General features: G+C 42.3%; 1 protein-coding gene across 2 annotated transcripts in view; it reads right to left on the minus strand.

Annotated features, from left to right (window-relative positions):
- Window positions 1-16,359, minus strand: part of lrch4 (leucine-rich repeats and calponin homology (CH) domain containing 4) — a 49,084-nt gene that overhangs the window by 8,214 nt on the left and 24,511 nt on the right. For both annotated transcript variants that reach the window (XM_063900430.1, XM_063900429.1), the window contains exons 2-16: window positions 11,664-11,808; window positions 10,320-10,449; window positions 9,674-9,779; window positions 8,348-8,594; window positions 7,125-7,221; window positions 5,152-5,275; window positions 4,979-5,076; window positions 4,839-4,891; window positions 2,276-2,431; window positions 1,935-2,003; window positions 1,712-1,766; window positions 1,560-1,623; window positions 801-887; window positions 620-711; window positions 309-446 (exon numbers count right to left, since the gene is read on the minus strand). In XM_063900430.1, the coding sequence (XP_063756500.1) occupies window positions 309-446; window positions 620-711; window positions 801-887; window positions 1,560-1,623; window positions 1,712-1,766; window positions 1,935-2,003; window positions 2,276-2,431; window positions 4,839-4,891; window positions 4,979-5,076; window positions 5,152-5,275; window positions 7,125-7,221; window positions 8,348-8,594; window positions 9,674-9,779; window positions 10,320-10,449; window positions 11,664-11,808 (1,661 nt within the window). The remainder of the gene's footprint in view (window positions 1-308; window positions 447-619; window positions 712-800; window positions 888-1,559; window positions 1,624-1,711; window positions 1,767-1,934; window positions 2,004-2,275; window positions 2,432-4,838; window positions 4,892-4,978; window positions 5,077-5,151; window positions 5,276-7,124; window positions 7,222-8,347; window positions 8,595-9,673; window positions 9,780-10,319; window positions 10,450-11,663; window positions 11,809-16,359) is intronic.

Here is a 16,359-nt window from a genome sequence, read left to right on the forward strand (position 1 = left end):
GGGCTTTAATATGACTTAATGCTCACTAAATATTCATGTTAGTTCAACAGTTATAAGAGCATGACTACATCTTTTTTAAACGTTGACCACTGCAGGATAAAGGCCCATTGTCCCACCACTCTCTTGAATTTCAGTTGCTGCAAACACATGGAATGAAGCTGCTTCAACACGGTATAAAGAAGTCAGCTAACATTAGCCACCATGAGCTAGCAGCAAAAGTGTACTACACTCAGAAGCTGTGTGTTATCACAGTTATCCAACAAACAGGTGAGAGGAGCTGCTGTGGGAACTACAGGCTGATCACTCACCACTGCTGGGGAGGGAATGTGGATGATGGACACGGAGCGCGCTCTGATCTGGTTGACCAGCTGGCAGAGCACCGTGCCGTTAGATAAGGCCTCGCCAAGATCATCCGGCAGGGAGACCTTCAGACGGGACTCCAGAGTCTGAGGTGGAGGGAGAAGATCTTTAATAAAGAGACTGGCACAGCATCCAAACCCGGGACTCTCCAGGTAAATATTACACTGCCCTCAGACAGCTGGTTTAGTATTGATACTTTACAATAAATATATTAAAGGTCATAACCTTTATTAAAAAGAAGTGTTTATTATGCGTTTACCTTGCGTAGTTGTGTGACATCGGCCCTCTCCTCTTTAGGAGAACGCAGCATGGTTCGAGACTCGCTCCTGCCAGACTCCCCCAGAGTGAACACTGACCCCACAAACAGAGAGTTCACAGTGTTGGAATGTTCCAGAGCGCTGAGTGAAGGTGTGAAGAGTGTGTGTGGTGTTGTTGTGTACCTGTGGGTTTGACGTTGGTGCGGGAGGAGGCGCGGAACAGGAAGCTGTTGGGTCTCTGGGTCTGACCGGGCGGGGAGGACGGGACATCTGACACAAACAAGCTCAAGGTCACATGTTGTATGAAGCACATGTTTACACCAACCATCAGAAGTGCTTTTCAGAATGACACCAGCGCAGCGACAGGAGAGGAGGACGCACCATGGGGCGGAAGGCTCTGGAAAAAGCCTCTGAAGTTCACTGTGGGTTTAGCAAACTATGGATTTTAATATCAAGTATCAGAATAATCTGAATGAAAAAGACTGATCAATAGCTTCAGTAACAGAGTTTTGCTATGAGACTTTTCTCTCCTCTCTATAGCCAATGATATCTCAGTGTTATGCTAGTCTCACCAGTAAGATGACTGGTAAGTTAATGGGAATAGTTAATGAATATTTAAGTTTGTAACAGCACCAGCCTCTGCACTTTTATAAATCCTAAATATCTGTAGATCTCCTAGTGACCAGATCTCACTTTGAAGAGTCCTTGACTAAAATTGTATGCAGTTAATAATACAGGAGCTACGTCGAATCATTTAGCTTGTGAAAAATATATTGAAATGCATTTCTTTTTTTTCCTCTCTAATGCCGGTTTATTTCTATTTCTATTTTAGAATTGTCTATTTGTACTTGCAATGCCTTGTTTGTTTTATGCTGCTGCAACATTTTTTTCCAGTTTGGGTTTAATAAGGTACTTGCTATCTTAATGAAAGTTTGTGTGTACCGGATCTGCTGCTGGAGCGCTGCAGGAGTGCTGAAGGAGCCGCTGCACTCATCTGATCAGCACTCTGTGGAAAAGGAACAGGGTTGAGTTTCTAAACAATCATCGGTCCAGCTGCTGCTCGGTTTACTGAAGGAACGTGGGTCAGTACTCACTGCACAGCGTTGCCGGAGCCCTGTCAGCGAGCTGCTGTTCTCTGGAGAGCCACCACTAGGGGGAGACACACACCATGGTTGATCACTACAGGAAACACTTCCAACACCCTCAACCCTTCCTCCATCTGTACTCCAGCAGACTGAGATTGAGAGGATGGATGGAAGAGTCTCTAAAACCAGCCTTCTCTTTATTTAGTTCACCAATTCTTCAGGGTTTACTTACGCTGACATACTTCCTGTCTGAGGTGCAGGGGCCACATGACTTCCTGTTTTGGTGGATGACTTCAGCAAACTGCAAATGTAGAGGTTGGACATGGGGAGCGTGTAATTAGAGAGCACAGACAGAAGGGAGTCGCCTCTGACAGAAGTTCACCACTGATCACCGCTCATATCCACACTGTCAGCAGGAATACAGTCTCATTTATGTTGCTAGGGTCATTTGATATATCTGTGTCATGTATTCAGACACTTGTACCCTGTGTAGGATGGCATAATAAAGGGCTCACACCCCAGAGGGAACTACTGACTAACACTGTAATATCATCACAGAGAGGTAGTATCCACCTGGCCTTCTCCCTCTGCTGCTGCTGCAGACGCTCTCGCTCCTGCCAGATGAACAGGGTGCCCGGCCTCCGGCGCTCCTCCAGGGTGGGGCTGGAGGGGGACAGGGGGGAGGGGGAGGTCGAGGATGGGGGGCACACGTCCACATGGAGGCTCGACCTGGGGGGGAGAAAGAGTTAGAGAAAACCAAGTCAATATTTTGATCTATGACACACAATTATTTAAAAAAGAAAAACATATCATATCAGCTGCAGGGAGGAGATGAGCATGAGGAGATCCAGAAATACATTTAGAGGTACTGTTGCCAGATTTGAATGACAGCTAATCGTCCAATCACAGCCTCAAATCCAACGACTTTTAGAGAAGCCCAAATGTGTGTTTCTTTATTTAGTTTGGTAGACACGTTTCCTTATAATCTGAACTATGAGTGTGATAACCAGCTGTAGTCATTTTTAAACAACTTGATAAAAAATGATGTAGGTGTGAATATATTATGTATCACAGAGTGTGAGGGTGTACCTAGGCTGGATCCATTTTATGTCCAGTGTTAGAAGTAGAAATGTGATCAGGAAACCAAACCCAATAAGCGCCAGTCTAGTGATTTGCTCCTTTATTCTGGAGGTGGGTTTGCATGGAATCATTTTATAATCATTTCAATATAAAGCTGGGTTGGAGCAGTGTGTGTTCAGCTTCCATTTTAAGACTCAGTACTCTATTTTTAGCGGTCCCAAAGGAAGTGTTGGAAGTCAAAATCGGGAACATCCGTTAGTTTGAGGCGATTGTAAAGTGTTTGAGAAGGACATGCAGGATAGAAAACTCCATCTTCCTCAGACCATCAGGCACGTAAGCACATTGTTTCCCGTATTCTGTACAAGGTTTAATGAGGGTTTAAGTTGTGGAGATTGAACAAGATGCAGTTTATTTAGAAAGGTAATAAAGCATGCTGCTCCAGAAGCTGGGAACATATTGATATGCAGCCAATAAGGCTGCCACATCCCAACAATGAGGTCATGGTGTAACGGAGCAGCGTGATGAAGCGACTGCTGACAACTATATTTACAGAGGATAAATGATGTATTATGAGGAGCCTGGGAGCAATCCCCAGTGGGACAGAGTTCCACAGCAACATAACAACATCAGGTGTGTGTTCGTGATAAAAAGCAGCAATTATTCCAATGTGTCATCTAATAGTCAGCCATTTTTCTCCACTTTATTCCTTTTCTCTGATTCCATACTCTTCATTTCAAAGTCTTCAGCAGATATGTGGACATAAAGACACGCTGCAGCCACACTTTAATAACTGTCTGGGAGTCGGCATGTCACGATGTGAACCTCCCCAGATAACAAACACCCAACATGCAGAGCTAGAAAGGGGGTTGTAACAAATGGGAACAGAGGACTGTTGACTTTTCCCAGCTCTTCAAATACTCTGTGAAGTGAACTTGTAAAACAAGGAAAGAAGAGAGAGGAAAAGTGATAAAGCCTGTCTTTCTCTGTCACTGGGGGGGCCTGAGAGACACAGCTGAGCTGAGTTGAAGAATCGTCACAGAAACAGGCTGATAGAATTAAAGATTCCAGGGAAATGTGTTTCTGATCAACTGGAATACCTTGGCTCAGGAACTGTAAACAAGCTGCTACATTCCTCTGACAGTTTTCCAGTTTGGCTCTTAGCATGTTACCGTGTTGCACCTCATACTAATATTTCAGTTATTTAATTTAACAATAATTCAGGTTTCTGCTTCAAACCTGAATGAATACTTTGTGCTTGAATAATAAACCTGTTTGCCCCTTCTATAAGTATTTTTAGTTTTGGGATGAAAAAAAAAGAAATCCTTTGGTTATGCTTTAAAGTTTAAACCACTATTGCCGTTGAATTGGATTAATTCACTGGATGAACTGCAGTGTAACAGACCTGAGTGTGTGTCTATTTTTATGGCAGAAAAAACCCTCTAAAAGGCAAACACCTCACATCTGTAACGGCAGGAACACGCTGGCATGGCACTGAAAAGCAGGTGAGTGTTGTCTCTACGACCATATCTCGACAACAGATGACCTCTCTCTGAGACACTAGCGTTGTGCCCGTGTTTTCTGATTGGTTTGGGCTTATATCTATTAGTTTGAAAGGTTTTGTTCAGCATGAAAAAACAGAGAGTGGCAACACCATGCCAATCGAGAAACTTGAGATCTTCTGGCAGTGCAAACACTCCCGACCGAACAGCAGAAAATGACATAATGTTATTTATCTAGTTAACACCTTTTAATCTTTTCTTTCCTTTGTCTTTTTTTATTTACCTATCTATCTTTGCTTTTTCATTTGTTTCTCACAGTTTTCTTGTTTGGCATGGAATCATTGAGCTTCTGTGATTAAACTGGAATATCTATGTGTTTCCAAGGCAGGGGAGGGAGGGGATGGTTAGGGATAAGAAAACAAAATGAATATGGAACGAGGATCTTTGTCTCAACTGTGAAAATTGTACACAAAAAAAATGTAAAAAACGAAATTCTGAGATCTTCAACTAAAGTAACAGAACAGCACTGAAGAACAGACGCTGGCTTGGGGTCTTACCTGCACGTTGTTGAGTCGTGGGTCTGGGGCGGTGAAGCGCTCTCCCTCTGCTCCTGTCAATCAATGACACAATCAATAACACTGCTCTCAGATCTCAGAGGTACAGGACAACTGCTGATCAATGTGTGAATGTGTGCTACCAGAGGAGGAGCTGTGAGGGGGGGTGTGGGGGGGTCCATCCTCATCTCCTCTGTCACAATGCTGTCAACGAAGTCCACATGCCCAGCATCTCCATTCACTGCAGAGAGCATCAAGGAGTCTTAGCATCGTTCCACATGTGAAAACAATCCTCCATCTGCAAATCTCTCCTCACCTTTGCTAGCTTCCACAGGAGATCTATCCCCCTCTTCCTCCTCCTCCTCCTCCTCCTCCAGGTTTCTCTGGTCTCTGCTGACCTCAGCCATCCGAAGGGAACGCTCTGAGAAGTCGTCTGCTGACTGGACACATTTACAGCTCAGAGTCATTGATCCGTCGCTGCTGGCTAACACCATTAGATGGGCAGGCTAGATTTGTATATTTTACAGTACCTTCATGTGTATAAATTGATGTTTTTCTCAGGGTTATTGACATTTATGTGTATACATCCACTAATAGTAGTGGCTTTTGCCAACGAGGCCATCATGATTTTACTTTGCTTTGCTATTTATGAAATATTTTGGCTGACACTTTGATACTCCTCACTGTATATTTAGTTATTTTATTATTTTATGGAATTGCTTCACTGTCAAATATGTCCTTTACATGTTCACCAGGGTCATCAGATCTTAAAGGCAACATTGACGCATGTTAATAGGTGCCTATAAATTCTATTATTCCTATTGGCCAGCAGGGGCTGACTGCACTGGCTGCCAATAATAAAGCTTTATAGAAGTCAATTAGAAAATAACCCTTATTTTATCATGATAAGTTAGCTCAGTGAACATTAAGTTAAGGTCTTCTTCAATATACAGTGGCTTGCAAAAGTGTTCACCCCCCCCCCCCTTGGCTTTTTATCTATTTTGTTACATTACAACCTGTAATTTAAATGTTTTTTAATCTGAATTGTATGTGATGGATCTGCACAAAATAGTCTAAGTTGGTGAAGTGAAAGAAGCCACATAATTAGTGAAATTAAGTCCACCTGTGTGCAATCTAAGTGTCACATGATCTGTCAGTATAAACACACCTTGTCTGAAAGGACCCATAGGCTGCAACACCACTAAAGAATAGGCATCACACCATGAAGAACAAGGAGCTCTCCAAACAAGTCAGGGACAAAGTTATTGAGGAATACAAGTCAGGGTTGGGTTATAAAAAAATATCCACATATTTGATGATCCCCCGGAGCACCATCAAATCCATAATCTTCAACTGGAAAGAACATGGGACCACAACAAACCTGCCAAGACAGGGCCGCCCACCAAAACACACAGACCGGGCAAGGGGGGCATTAATCAGAGAGGCAACAGAGAGACCAAAGGTAACCCTGAAGGAGCTGCAGAGTTCCACAGCAGAGACTGGAGTGTCTGTGCATAGGACCACAATAAGCCGTACACTCCATAGAGCTGGGCTTTATGGAAGAGTGGCCAGAAAACCATTACTTAGTGTTAAAAATAAGGAGGCACGTTTTGAGTTTGCCAAAAGGCATGTGGCCGACTCCCTAAATGTATGGCGGAAGGTGCTCTGGTCCGGTGAGACTAAAATTGAACTTTTGGGCCACCAAGGGAAACGCTATGTCTGGCGGAAACCCAACACATCCCATCTCCCAAAGAACACCATCCCCACAGTGAAACATGGTGGTGGCAGCATCATGCTGTGGGGATGTTTTTCAGCAGCAGGGACTGGGAAACTGGTCGGAGTCGAGGGAAAGTTTCAGTCTGTTTCAGTCTGCCTGTGATTTGAGACCGGGACGGAGGTTCACCTTCCAGCAGGACAATGACCCGAAGCATACTGCTAAAGAAACACTCAAATGGTTTAACCGGAAGAATTTAAATGTGTTGGAATGGACTAGTCAAAGCCCAGAACTCAATCCAATTGAGAATCTGTGGTTTGACTTGAAGACTGCTGTGCGCAAACCATCCAACATCAAGGAGCTGGAGAAGTTTTGCCATGAGGAATGGGCAAAAATACCAGTGGCAAGATGTGGAGCCAAAAAGCTAAATCTGAGGCTTCAAAACTGTAGTCCACAAGCCAATGGGTGATGTCCCCATGTCCCCTGATTATTTAGTGTAAGGCGCATTTCTTACAATGAACATCAGCACATTGTGTTCAACATGTAATGCCTCGTGTCAGTGAGAGTAGTTTTACCTCATTCCCAGACCAGCGTTTGCTGCCACTGTCCACACTGTTGAAGCCAGAGTCCAGCCCTCCAAACTGACCTGTGAACAGCTCCTGGTCTGACAGACTGCACACACACACACACACACACACACACACACACACACACACACACACACACACACACACACACACACACACACACACACACACACACACACACACACACACACACACACACACACACACACACACACACACACACACACACACACACACACACACACACACACACACACACACACACACACACACACACACACACACACACACACACACACACACACACACACACACACACACACACACACACACACACACACACACACACACACACACACACACACACACACACACACACACACACACACACACACACACAGTTAGCATAGTGGTTCATTGTTCTAAAGGGCAGTGACTGATGCTCTCCAGATCAGACTCAGAGCTAAAAATACTGTCTCATCTCTGTCCTTGATCCTGTCTATTTCATGGAGACAGCTCACTGGGCAGCTGAAAGGGTTTTCATTCAGGTTAATAAATATTTGATATTGATTCTGTGCTTCCTCTTAGTTCACATACCCTGCCATCAACTATCCATTTCCTTATTCTTCAGTTACCGTAGCTCCAGCAATCCATCCTCTCGCCTCATGTTCAGATTGTTCCTACTGTATTTTGGAAGGAGTGGCGTGCTAAAAGGATGGGTTTAACTGTCACTTCAATAGGACAGCAACTCCAGGCACACTTTCCACATTTAGATTGTCATCTTTTTTGACTGTGAAACACTTTTCAACCATGCATTACTGTGAGAAATCACAACTTGGAAACAGCAGAATAGAAGAGCACCTACTGTAATATTCCAGGACTAAAAGACTTCAAAAGTGCCTACCTAAAATGCTCTTTTCTACTACTTTGCTTTGTGATATCAGACCATTAATATGGATGTATGCTCAGTAAAGCAGGACAAGGTTAGTTTAGCTTAGCATAAAGACTGTAAACAAAGAGATAGAGAACACCTTCTGGAGGGAATACAGGGACACTGCAGACCATTTCCCCTTTAGGGCCTCTTTAATCTGTAGCTGTAGTCCGAGTTAAGTGCAAGAACTAATTCTTGACAGCAACACGTTAGTACCACATCTCCAGCTTCATCCTCCCTAACCCTCTCCTTTTCTCTGTCTCCCCCTCGTCCTCCTCACCAGCTGTTGAACCCGGTGGGCCTCAGGTGTCTCTCCAGCTCCTCCTGGCTCCTCTTGCAGGCCTCCATATTGAGATACTTGAAGATGTGGTATTTGCCCTTGGAGCAGATCTGCGCCGGTGGCATTTGCAGTGGGTTGTTGTCCAGCAAGACGGTCTGGAGATGCCGGAGGTGGCGATAGCACAGGGGAACGTGGGAAATACGGTTGCAGGACACATCTAGCCGGACTAGAGGGAGCTCGGATATTTCTGGATGGTACAGAGAGATATATCGTAATATATAAAATATCATATCATAAATATCATATACATTTCAGTATATTATATAAAGAAAAACATGTTCAGCCACATGTCCAAGGCCAGCGTCCTTTCGTCTCTATTCTTACTATTCATTTTACATTTGCGTACATCACCAATAAAATGAAACTTAGACCTCTTAGCACTTTTTTTTATTTCTCATTGCAACTTCCTATAGGTTTTTTACTGCTTCTTCAGCTGCAAATATTTAGCAACTCCTTCACACATGTTTCACATTAAAGTGTTATTTCCTGGTCTGGTGTTTGAGGTGGAAAACCTAAAGGAAGTGTTGAGTTTTATTGAAGGTAGCTGAACAGCAAACCGGGGGCAATGAGAAATAATGAAGGGATATTTGCTGTCAGAGAGTGAGAGCAGCGGAGGCGAGTACGACTGTTTTTGTTTGCTGATGGAAAAACATCTGTTCAAATGTTCATCTTCATGACCCTACCATATGAGCGGTCAAAATAATGTCTATTCCAGCTACCTATAGTTTTGTTTTTTTAGCCCTCCATTATTCATGTTTAGGTCCCGTTAACGTGAACAGGAAAGGTCATTTACACTAAATCAATCAAATGCCAGCTCATATGTCCACCATCTTCAACAACTCTGATGACTAACACCTGTGCACAGATTACCAGGCTACTTTTAACTACTTATATGGCTGAATTGATAAGCTAAATTCCAAGCTTGTAGAAGTTGCGTTCACGTTTGACTTTCGAAAAAGGTCTGTTAACTTCCAGGAGTGTATTCATTCACATTTCCTCCTAATGAGCCAGAGAACGAGGCCCTGATTGAGTCAGAGTCATTAGTCTGTCAGTAAGTCGGAAGCTGGTCAATACTTGTACAGGAAAACAATCAATAGCTCACAATAACGATGCAATTATCCCTTTACATTACCATCCATTGTGTTAGAGAGCTATGATTTGATCAGGGTGGAGATACTTTGCAGGCTCAAGAAAGCTCAGTGGTTAAATCTCTTTAGAATCTTCTGGATGCTATATCGATGCGTCTGTTCAAATCACTCCGTGTACCTTCAGGCAGGGTGGTGAGCTGGTTCCTCCTCAGGTTCAGATCCCTCAGAGACTCCAGCTGTCCAAGCTCTGCTGGCAAACCCTGCAGCTCATTACAGCTCACATCCTGAGAGACAAGAACACAGAAAAATATAGGAAACCATTTCAAAACTGACCACTATAGAAAGTAAGTGTTTGTTTTTAAGTCTAGAAGACACAAATACTGTGTCCTGAAATGGGAGAATCAGACCTGCTGCACCAGCTCTCACATTTTATTGTTATTATCTTTTTAATGTTTTATATATGAATTTTCTATCAGCAGTACCCTGCACCATAATCAAACATTCACCTTCACTTTTTCTAAATATTTCTTTTAGTTCATGTTTAAAAGGTGTCTTGTTTTCCCTGTGAAGAAAAAGATTGCATTTGTTCAAAATGTTTCTGAACATAACCGTACATTCCACATGTATAATAAGATGACATGTACGAAGCTTTGGCAATACTGCATGTCAGTATGGTCATGCTAATAAAGCTATTCGAATTGAAAGAATCCTAGGAATGGGCTTGTGTGTGTGTGTGTGTGTGTGTGTGTGTGTGTGTGTGTGTGTGTGTGTGTGTGTGTGTGTGTGTGTGTGTGTGTGTGTGTGTGTGTGTGTGTGTGTCGTACCAGCTGCCGGAGGTGTGTGAGGGAGTATATGGAGGCGGGCAGTGAACACAGCTTGTTGTTGCTCACTATGAGCACTCGCAGGAGGGGGAGCTGGAACACCGACGGGGGTAAACTGGACAGGAGATTACGACTGTGGAGGAACACACACTCAAAGGATTACATTAGATCCATGGCAAGACTATATCATACAACCGTCATGACAGTTTGGTGAATCAGCAAGCACTGACACACACACACACACACACACACACACACACACACACACACACACACACACACACACACACACACACACACACACACACACACACACACACACACACACACACACACACACACACACACACACACACACACACACACACACACACACACACAACACACACCTGATCAGTGATACATTCTTGTTTTAATTAGCTTACCAACAATTCATACATTAGATAAAAGTCTTACAGTTAGAATATACAGTAGCTGGCGTATTGCCAGTGTGCAGCTACATTTCATCTTTTCTATTGTTTTTTTCAGTAGATTTGCATTGAGACTACACTCTTGCTGCCTGTATTAATAGCCACCGTCTCCTAGCAACAGTAAATTATAGTTTTGAGGAGTGTCGGTGTGGTTGTGTTGTAAGAAGGTTTGCACAGTAACGGTGTGGCCTCTCTTCATCTCCAGGATAAACACACACTGAGGTCCAAACACCAGCTGCACCTGCACCCTGCTGACTGAGTGTGGACTGGGGGAGTTTTAAGAGAAACTTTAAAGGTTAATAACAATGTACGACCATTCTGTATTTTTTTCATGAATTTGAAGACCAACTTCCTGGTTAAACTCTGACCCAAATTAGTAATTGGGCTTTTTTTAATCAACTAAGATTTATGAGAAAATGTTTTCAACTTTAATTGACTGAATTTATTTGTAAACTGGGCTTGTTAACATTATACTTTTAGAATTTGCTGAGGGCCGATTCAAAATGGACGGTCCACATTTGGACCCAGGGCCGTAGTTTGGATACCCCTGCATTAGAGGAAAACGCTGGATAATAAATCCCATAACTTTATAGGTTGTTATAGGTTCTTTCTATGTTATTTACACTTAACTTCAGTCTGGTGCTTTCCAAATCATTTCCCATCCAAACAAGTTTTTAACTGCAGTGCTGATAGACGTATGAGTCTTTGAAAACATGAGGTCTAACAAACGCAAAGGATTTCCTTTAAGTGGAGGTGTCAAGACTGGAGGCGATGGAGCCATACATTTTAACTTCTTGAGAGCTGTATGACCAGTGCGACGGTAACACCAACAACAATAGAGTGAGGGGATTGGATGTGGACCGTGGTGTCGAGTTACCTGAGGTTGAGGTAGGTGAGGGCCTGCAGGTTGCCCAGGCTGGAGGACAGTGAACGCATCCCATTGTGGTAAAGACTCAGCGTCTCCACAGAGATGAACTGACACAGCTCCTCCGGTAGCTCACACAGGCGGTTCTTGGACAGATCTGACAACAGACAAGAAGACCAAACATCAGACTGGGCCGTCAGAGATTACCCAGTGTTCATGCAGTCAAAGAACAGTGAGACAGTCATGAACAAAGTTTCTATTAGCTTTTAAACTTGGGATGGAATTTCAGCAGTAGCAAAAATATCTCTCGATTGTCTCAGGACAGAATTCGTTTTGATTTCTTCAGTGGAAGGTCAGGAAAGAGAGGATCTTCTTCAAGTAAGCTGAAGCATTTCCTTGTTCTCAAAAACTGACATCTATGAATCAGCTGAAGCAAACTAAGACGTAGAGAAGAGAGCTTTGGGGGATCCTGGAGATTCAGTGGTTTAAAACACACACCATGAACAGCACACAGTACAGTAGCGTCCTACTTTGAACCCATTTCTAAATTGTGTTCCATGTCAGTTCATGACATGTCAGTTTCCTGTCACTGTCATTTTTGAAATCGTGGCATTATGCCATTCAAAATAATAATAAAGAAGGAGAGCCTTCACTCAAATCTGCAAGAGAAGATGAACTTGTTTGCCCTCAAGACACTCAACAAGGATGGAATCAAAAACAAATGTTTCCAACCAAGACGAAAAGACTTGGGAAAGCAAATGTGGGTAAAGAATTTAGATGGGTACATACAGTAAGTCAGGTGGAATAGTGCTACCATATAAGGCTGAGTCTTCACAGGAAAGAGAAATGGCCCAGAAATCCTGACCCTTGGTCCAAAGTCTGGGGATAGACAGAATCCTGAAGCTCCCATGACAGCACCTCATGATATCTTTTGTGACACTCCTCCAGCCCCCGGCATGTAACGCTAGCTTTCTGTGATGATGTTGTCGTATCTAACCGCTAACAGAAATCTCAACCCAGATGCCATCAATCAAACTCATACTTTGGTTTTATGTTGTGCAGCTTTGTGCCAAACAACACCATCGGCACTATTTTCTAAAACCGCCAGCGTCAGGAACCCACACTGATCTGACAGAATCCTGGCAAAGCCCCACACTCATCCACTTCTGACCGAACTGGGTGAGCAATCCCAAAAGGAGCTGCTCCAGGCGGCTTCCTGCTTTCTGTTCACACAGTCACTGCGCATACTTTCATTTTAATGCTCGGAATATTGCCATCCATTTAAGAGATTCTCTTTTTGGGATGGATGTCAAAATCAGGAATTTAGTTCCATCAATAATACTACAATTGTTCAAGTTTTATCACAGATACAGTATCACGTTACGTTTGGATGAGGAGTTGACCCAAATTAAGAAAAATGAACCAGTGATTGTTTTGAGACTTATGATAATGTAAGATGTTGGGATTCGCCTGCCCTGGAAAATTATGAAATTACGTTTATTTTTCTGCCATTTAATACCATATGAAAACAACAGATTAATGTCTCAACTTAAATAATCATTAGTTGCTTATTTAATTATCCTTTTGCGCAAATTTCCTTGATTTAAAAAATAAATCACTTAAGACGAAGTAAAAGTACCAAAGAAACAACACACATTCTTAAACCTCTCCTACAATAAATGTGTTTTTACTACGATTGCAGCCAAATGAATGCATGAGTTCATCAAATTCCTCAAAAAGAAAAACCCACCAAGAAAACATCACATTATCAACAATGAAGATTATTGGGGGGCTTTAAAATCCCTGTAAATGGCCGATTCATTATCATCCCCCACCATGGTCTGAATATTTTGCGTCTCCTTAACATCTACCTTTGGGTGGCGTCTGTTCTTCCAGACCTCCCCCCCTCCTAATGACAGTAGAGCTGGGCGTGCTCAGTATTGACCCTGTCATTAACATATCCTCTCCTCTGGGTGGCCTGAGCTCTACACCAGGCTGTGAGCATGCAGCAGACACATAAAGCACCAATAGATGGTGTGTAGCAGCCATCCCAAACAGCAGCAGGAGCAGACAGAAGCCTGTCAATGGCAGACGGCCCAATGGCTCTTTATTGATTATTGTCGGGGGCAGCACGGCTTCCTCTCTGTGTGAGGCTTCTATGGGGGTTTTTATTTTGGAAGTCTTAAAAATCTGATTGAAAGAACGCAGCAGACACTGTAAGATGGGATACAGTAACACTGGGGCCTGGTCTACTGAGTATAATTCACCAATATAACACACACTGTGCTGCTTCATTGCAATATATTTCTTTTACAGTTAACAGTGTTTTTATCATGGATTCAGAGCTTATTTAAAACAGTAGTGTCACAAATGACAGCAATCTGAAGACATTTTAGGGCAACATTCTAATATCCAGACAATTGGAATGCTTTACCTGCTACCACACCTTGCATCATTGGGTGCATTTCATTTAAATATTACAAAATTTCCCTCAAACTTACAAAAATGTAAAAAATGTGAAAACTCTTTCATTGCTGCACCAGAGGCTTCCTAAACAACATCTGAAAGGTAAAAAATGTTGTTCTATATTTGGGTTTTACAGGGTTTAGCATGCATTATCCCCTTATTTTCAGCGGCTCTTGTTATTCATGAAACCAATCTCTTACACACTGCTGTGCATCAAACTGCAAGGATTGTATGTATTCATTCATTTCATTTAACAGACATGTACTACATGGTTTGTCCTTGTTTGTTGCTTTTTGCTTTCTGTTATTTTTGTTTGTTTTCTTATCTGTATGACGTTGCTATTGTCGGGACCCCCTTTTAAAATGAGATGGTTCATGCTAATAAATGCATTTCTAAAAAATACAGAAACATTTCAAATAAATAAAAACAAAATAAATATTTCTCTGATATCTAAAATGTGCGAATAACTTATAATAAGTATAAATGGACAAAATAAGAAAGGAAGTGAATACTAACTATTTGTTTCTACTACATACTTTACCAATAAACCACGTTCTGTATTTTAGAAACAACGTGAGAGTGAACAAAGGCCGTCTCATTATCAGGCCATTTCACACGGCCTTATAAATACAGCCCCGTGGTTCAGTGTGAGTGTATGTGTGTATGTGTGTATGTGTGTATGTGTGTATGTGTGTATGTGTGTATGTGTGTATGTGTGTATGTGTGTATGTGTATGTGTGTATGTGTGTGTGTGTATGTGTGTATGTGTGTGTGTGGCTACATGATAAAGTACAGTAGCTCTAAAGCCTGAGCTCTCCCCATATTCACTGTCCCATAGCTAGAGGGGGGCTGTCTGAACAATAGATGGGGGTGGAAATAGCAGTGAAACGTGTGTGTGAGTGTTTCTGCTCTGGGGGATGGAGGGGTTGTCTAACCTCCATTTTTTTTTGTTGGAGAAAACTACTCATCTGAGAGCTTTAGTTTGGTCTGAGAACAGAGAAAGGGTTTGGAAGGAACTTATTTCTGCTGCTGCACAAAACATGCATACACACAGTACAGTAACACTCTACTTGTGAGCACCTTGCAATGACTGCATGTAATCCCTAAATAGATTCCAGCTCTTAATCTCAAACCTTTGCATTATTTCAGAAACGGCCCATATTTGGTCTTAAAGTACAAAAATAAAAGATAATGCACACACACATCCCGACACAGCCTTCTGTTTTTATTCCTCAGAAGGACTTTCTACAGAGCGTCCTGGAAGCTGTTGTAACAAAGCCAGATTTACTCACCACGAGCATCATGGGAAAAGCATGTGCTGTGGAATGGGCATGCCATGGCTCAGACGGCAGGACACTGAACAGACGTGAACAAGAGGAGGGCAGCATGTCAGGATGACATGAGAAGATCCTTCCGGTTAAAGAGCTGACTCACACTGGCCTTGCATTTTCTTTACACTGTCAAAATCCACAGCTGGCATTAAAGGGGGTATGGGTAAGGGGGGACAGATGTATTTTAAGCTCCTTGTGTAACTAAATTATTAGGCTTTTTAAATCAACTAAGATTTGTTGGAAAATGTTTTCATCTTTAATTTTTTGTTTCATGTGTATTCCATTAAACATTTTGAATTTGCTGCAAGTCAGTCAAACATGGATCACGGGATGTAGTTTGGTCATTTGTCTTCGTCAAATCAACTCAGGCAGGGAAATGCAAATAGAAAGGCTAACTGTTATTGGCCTAATCTATGGCCGATACACTTTTGTAGCATATTTAAAAAGACAAACATGAGACCCCCTTGGTTTTTAGTGGTTAAACACAACAACATTAAAATATTTCCCAAGCTTTCAACGAATGACAGTGATCAAAACAACAGAACAGAACAATGGTGACAAGCTGCAGCTGCATTGCTCGTAAGACCAACATTTAATAAACATTGCTTCTATTATCCTGAAAATTGAAATAGTAAATGGTAAAATGCTGAGCAAACCACTCTAATAATTTATTAGGGCAAACCTAAGGATCCCAAACAGAAGAAACTAAGGTGAAAGGATCAGGTTGGATTAAATGAAGTGAAATAAATGGTAAATGATACATTAAAGTCTTGGCTTCATCAAGTTTTCCCCAAAACTCAAAGCACAACAAACAAAAATACCTTGGGCAGTCAAAAGACTCAAAAGTCTACTCACATTCTGAGAGCTGAATGGCTTTGTATTTTTAGCTGACAGCTAACAGAAAACACCTG

The sequence above is a fragment of the Eleginops maclovinus genome, chromosome 14 (genome assembly GCF_036324505.1).
Source record: "Eleginops maclovinus isolate JMC-PN-2008 ecotype Puerto Natales chromosome 14, JC_Emac_rtc_rv5, whole genome shotgun sequence".
NCBI classification, from domain to species: Eukaryota; Metazoa; Chordata; class Actinopteri; order Perciformes; family Eleginopidae; genus Eleginops; species Eleginops maclovinus.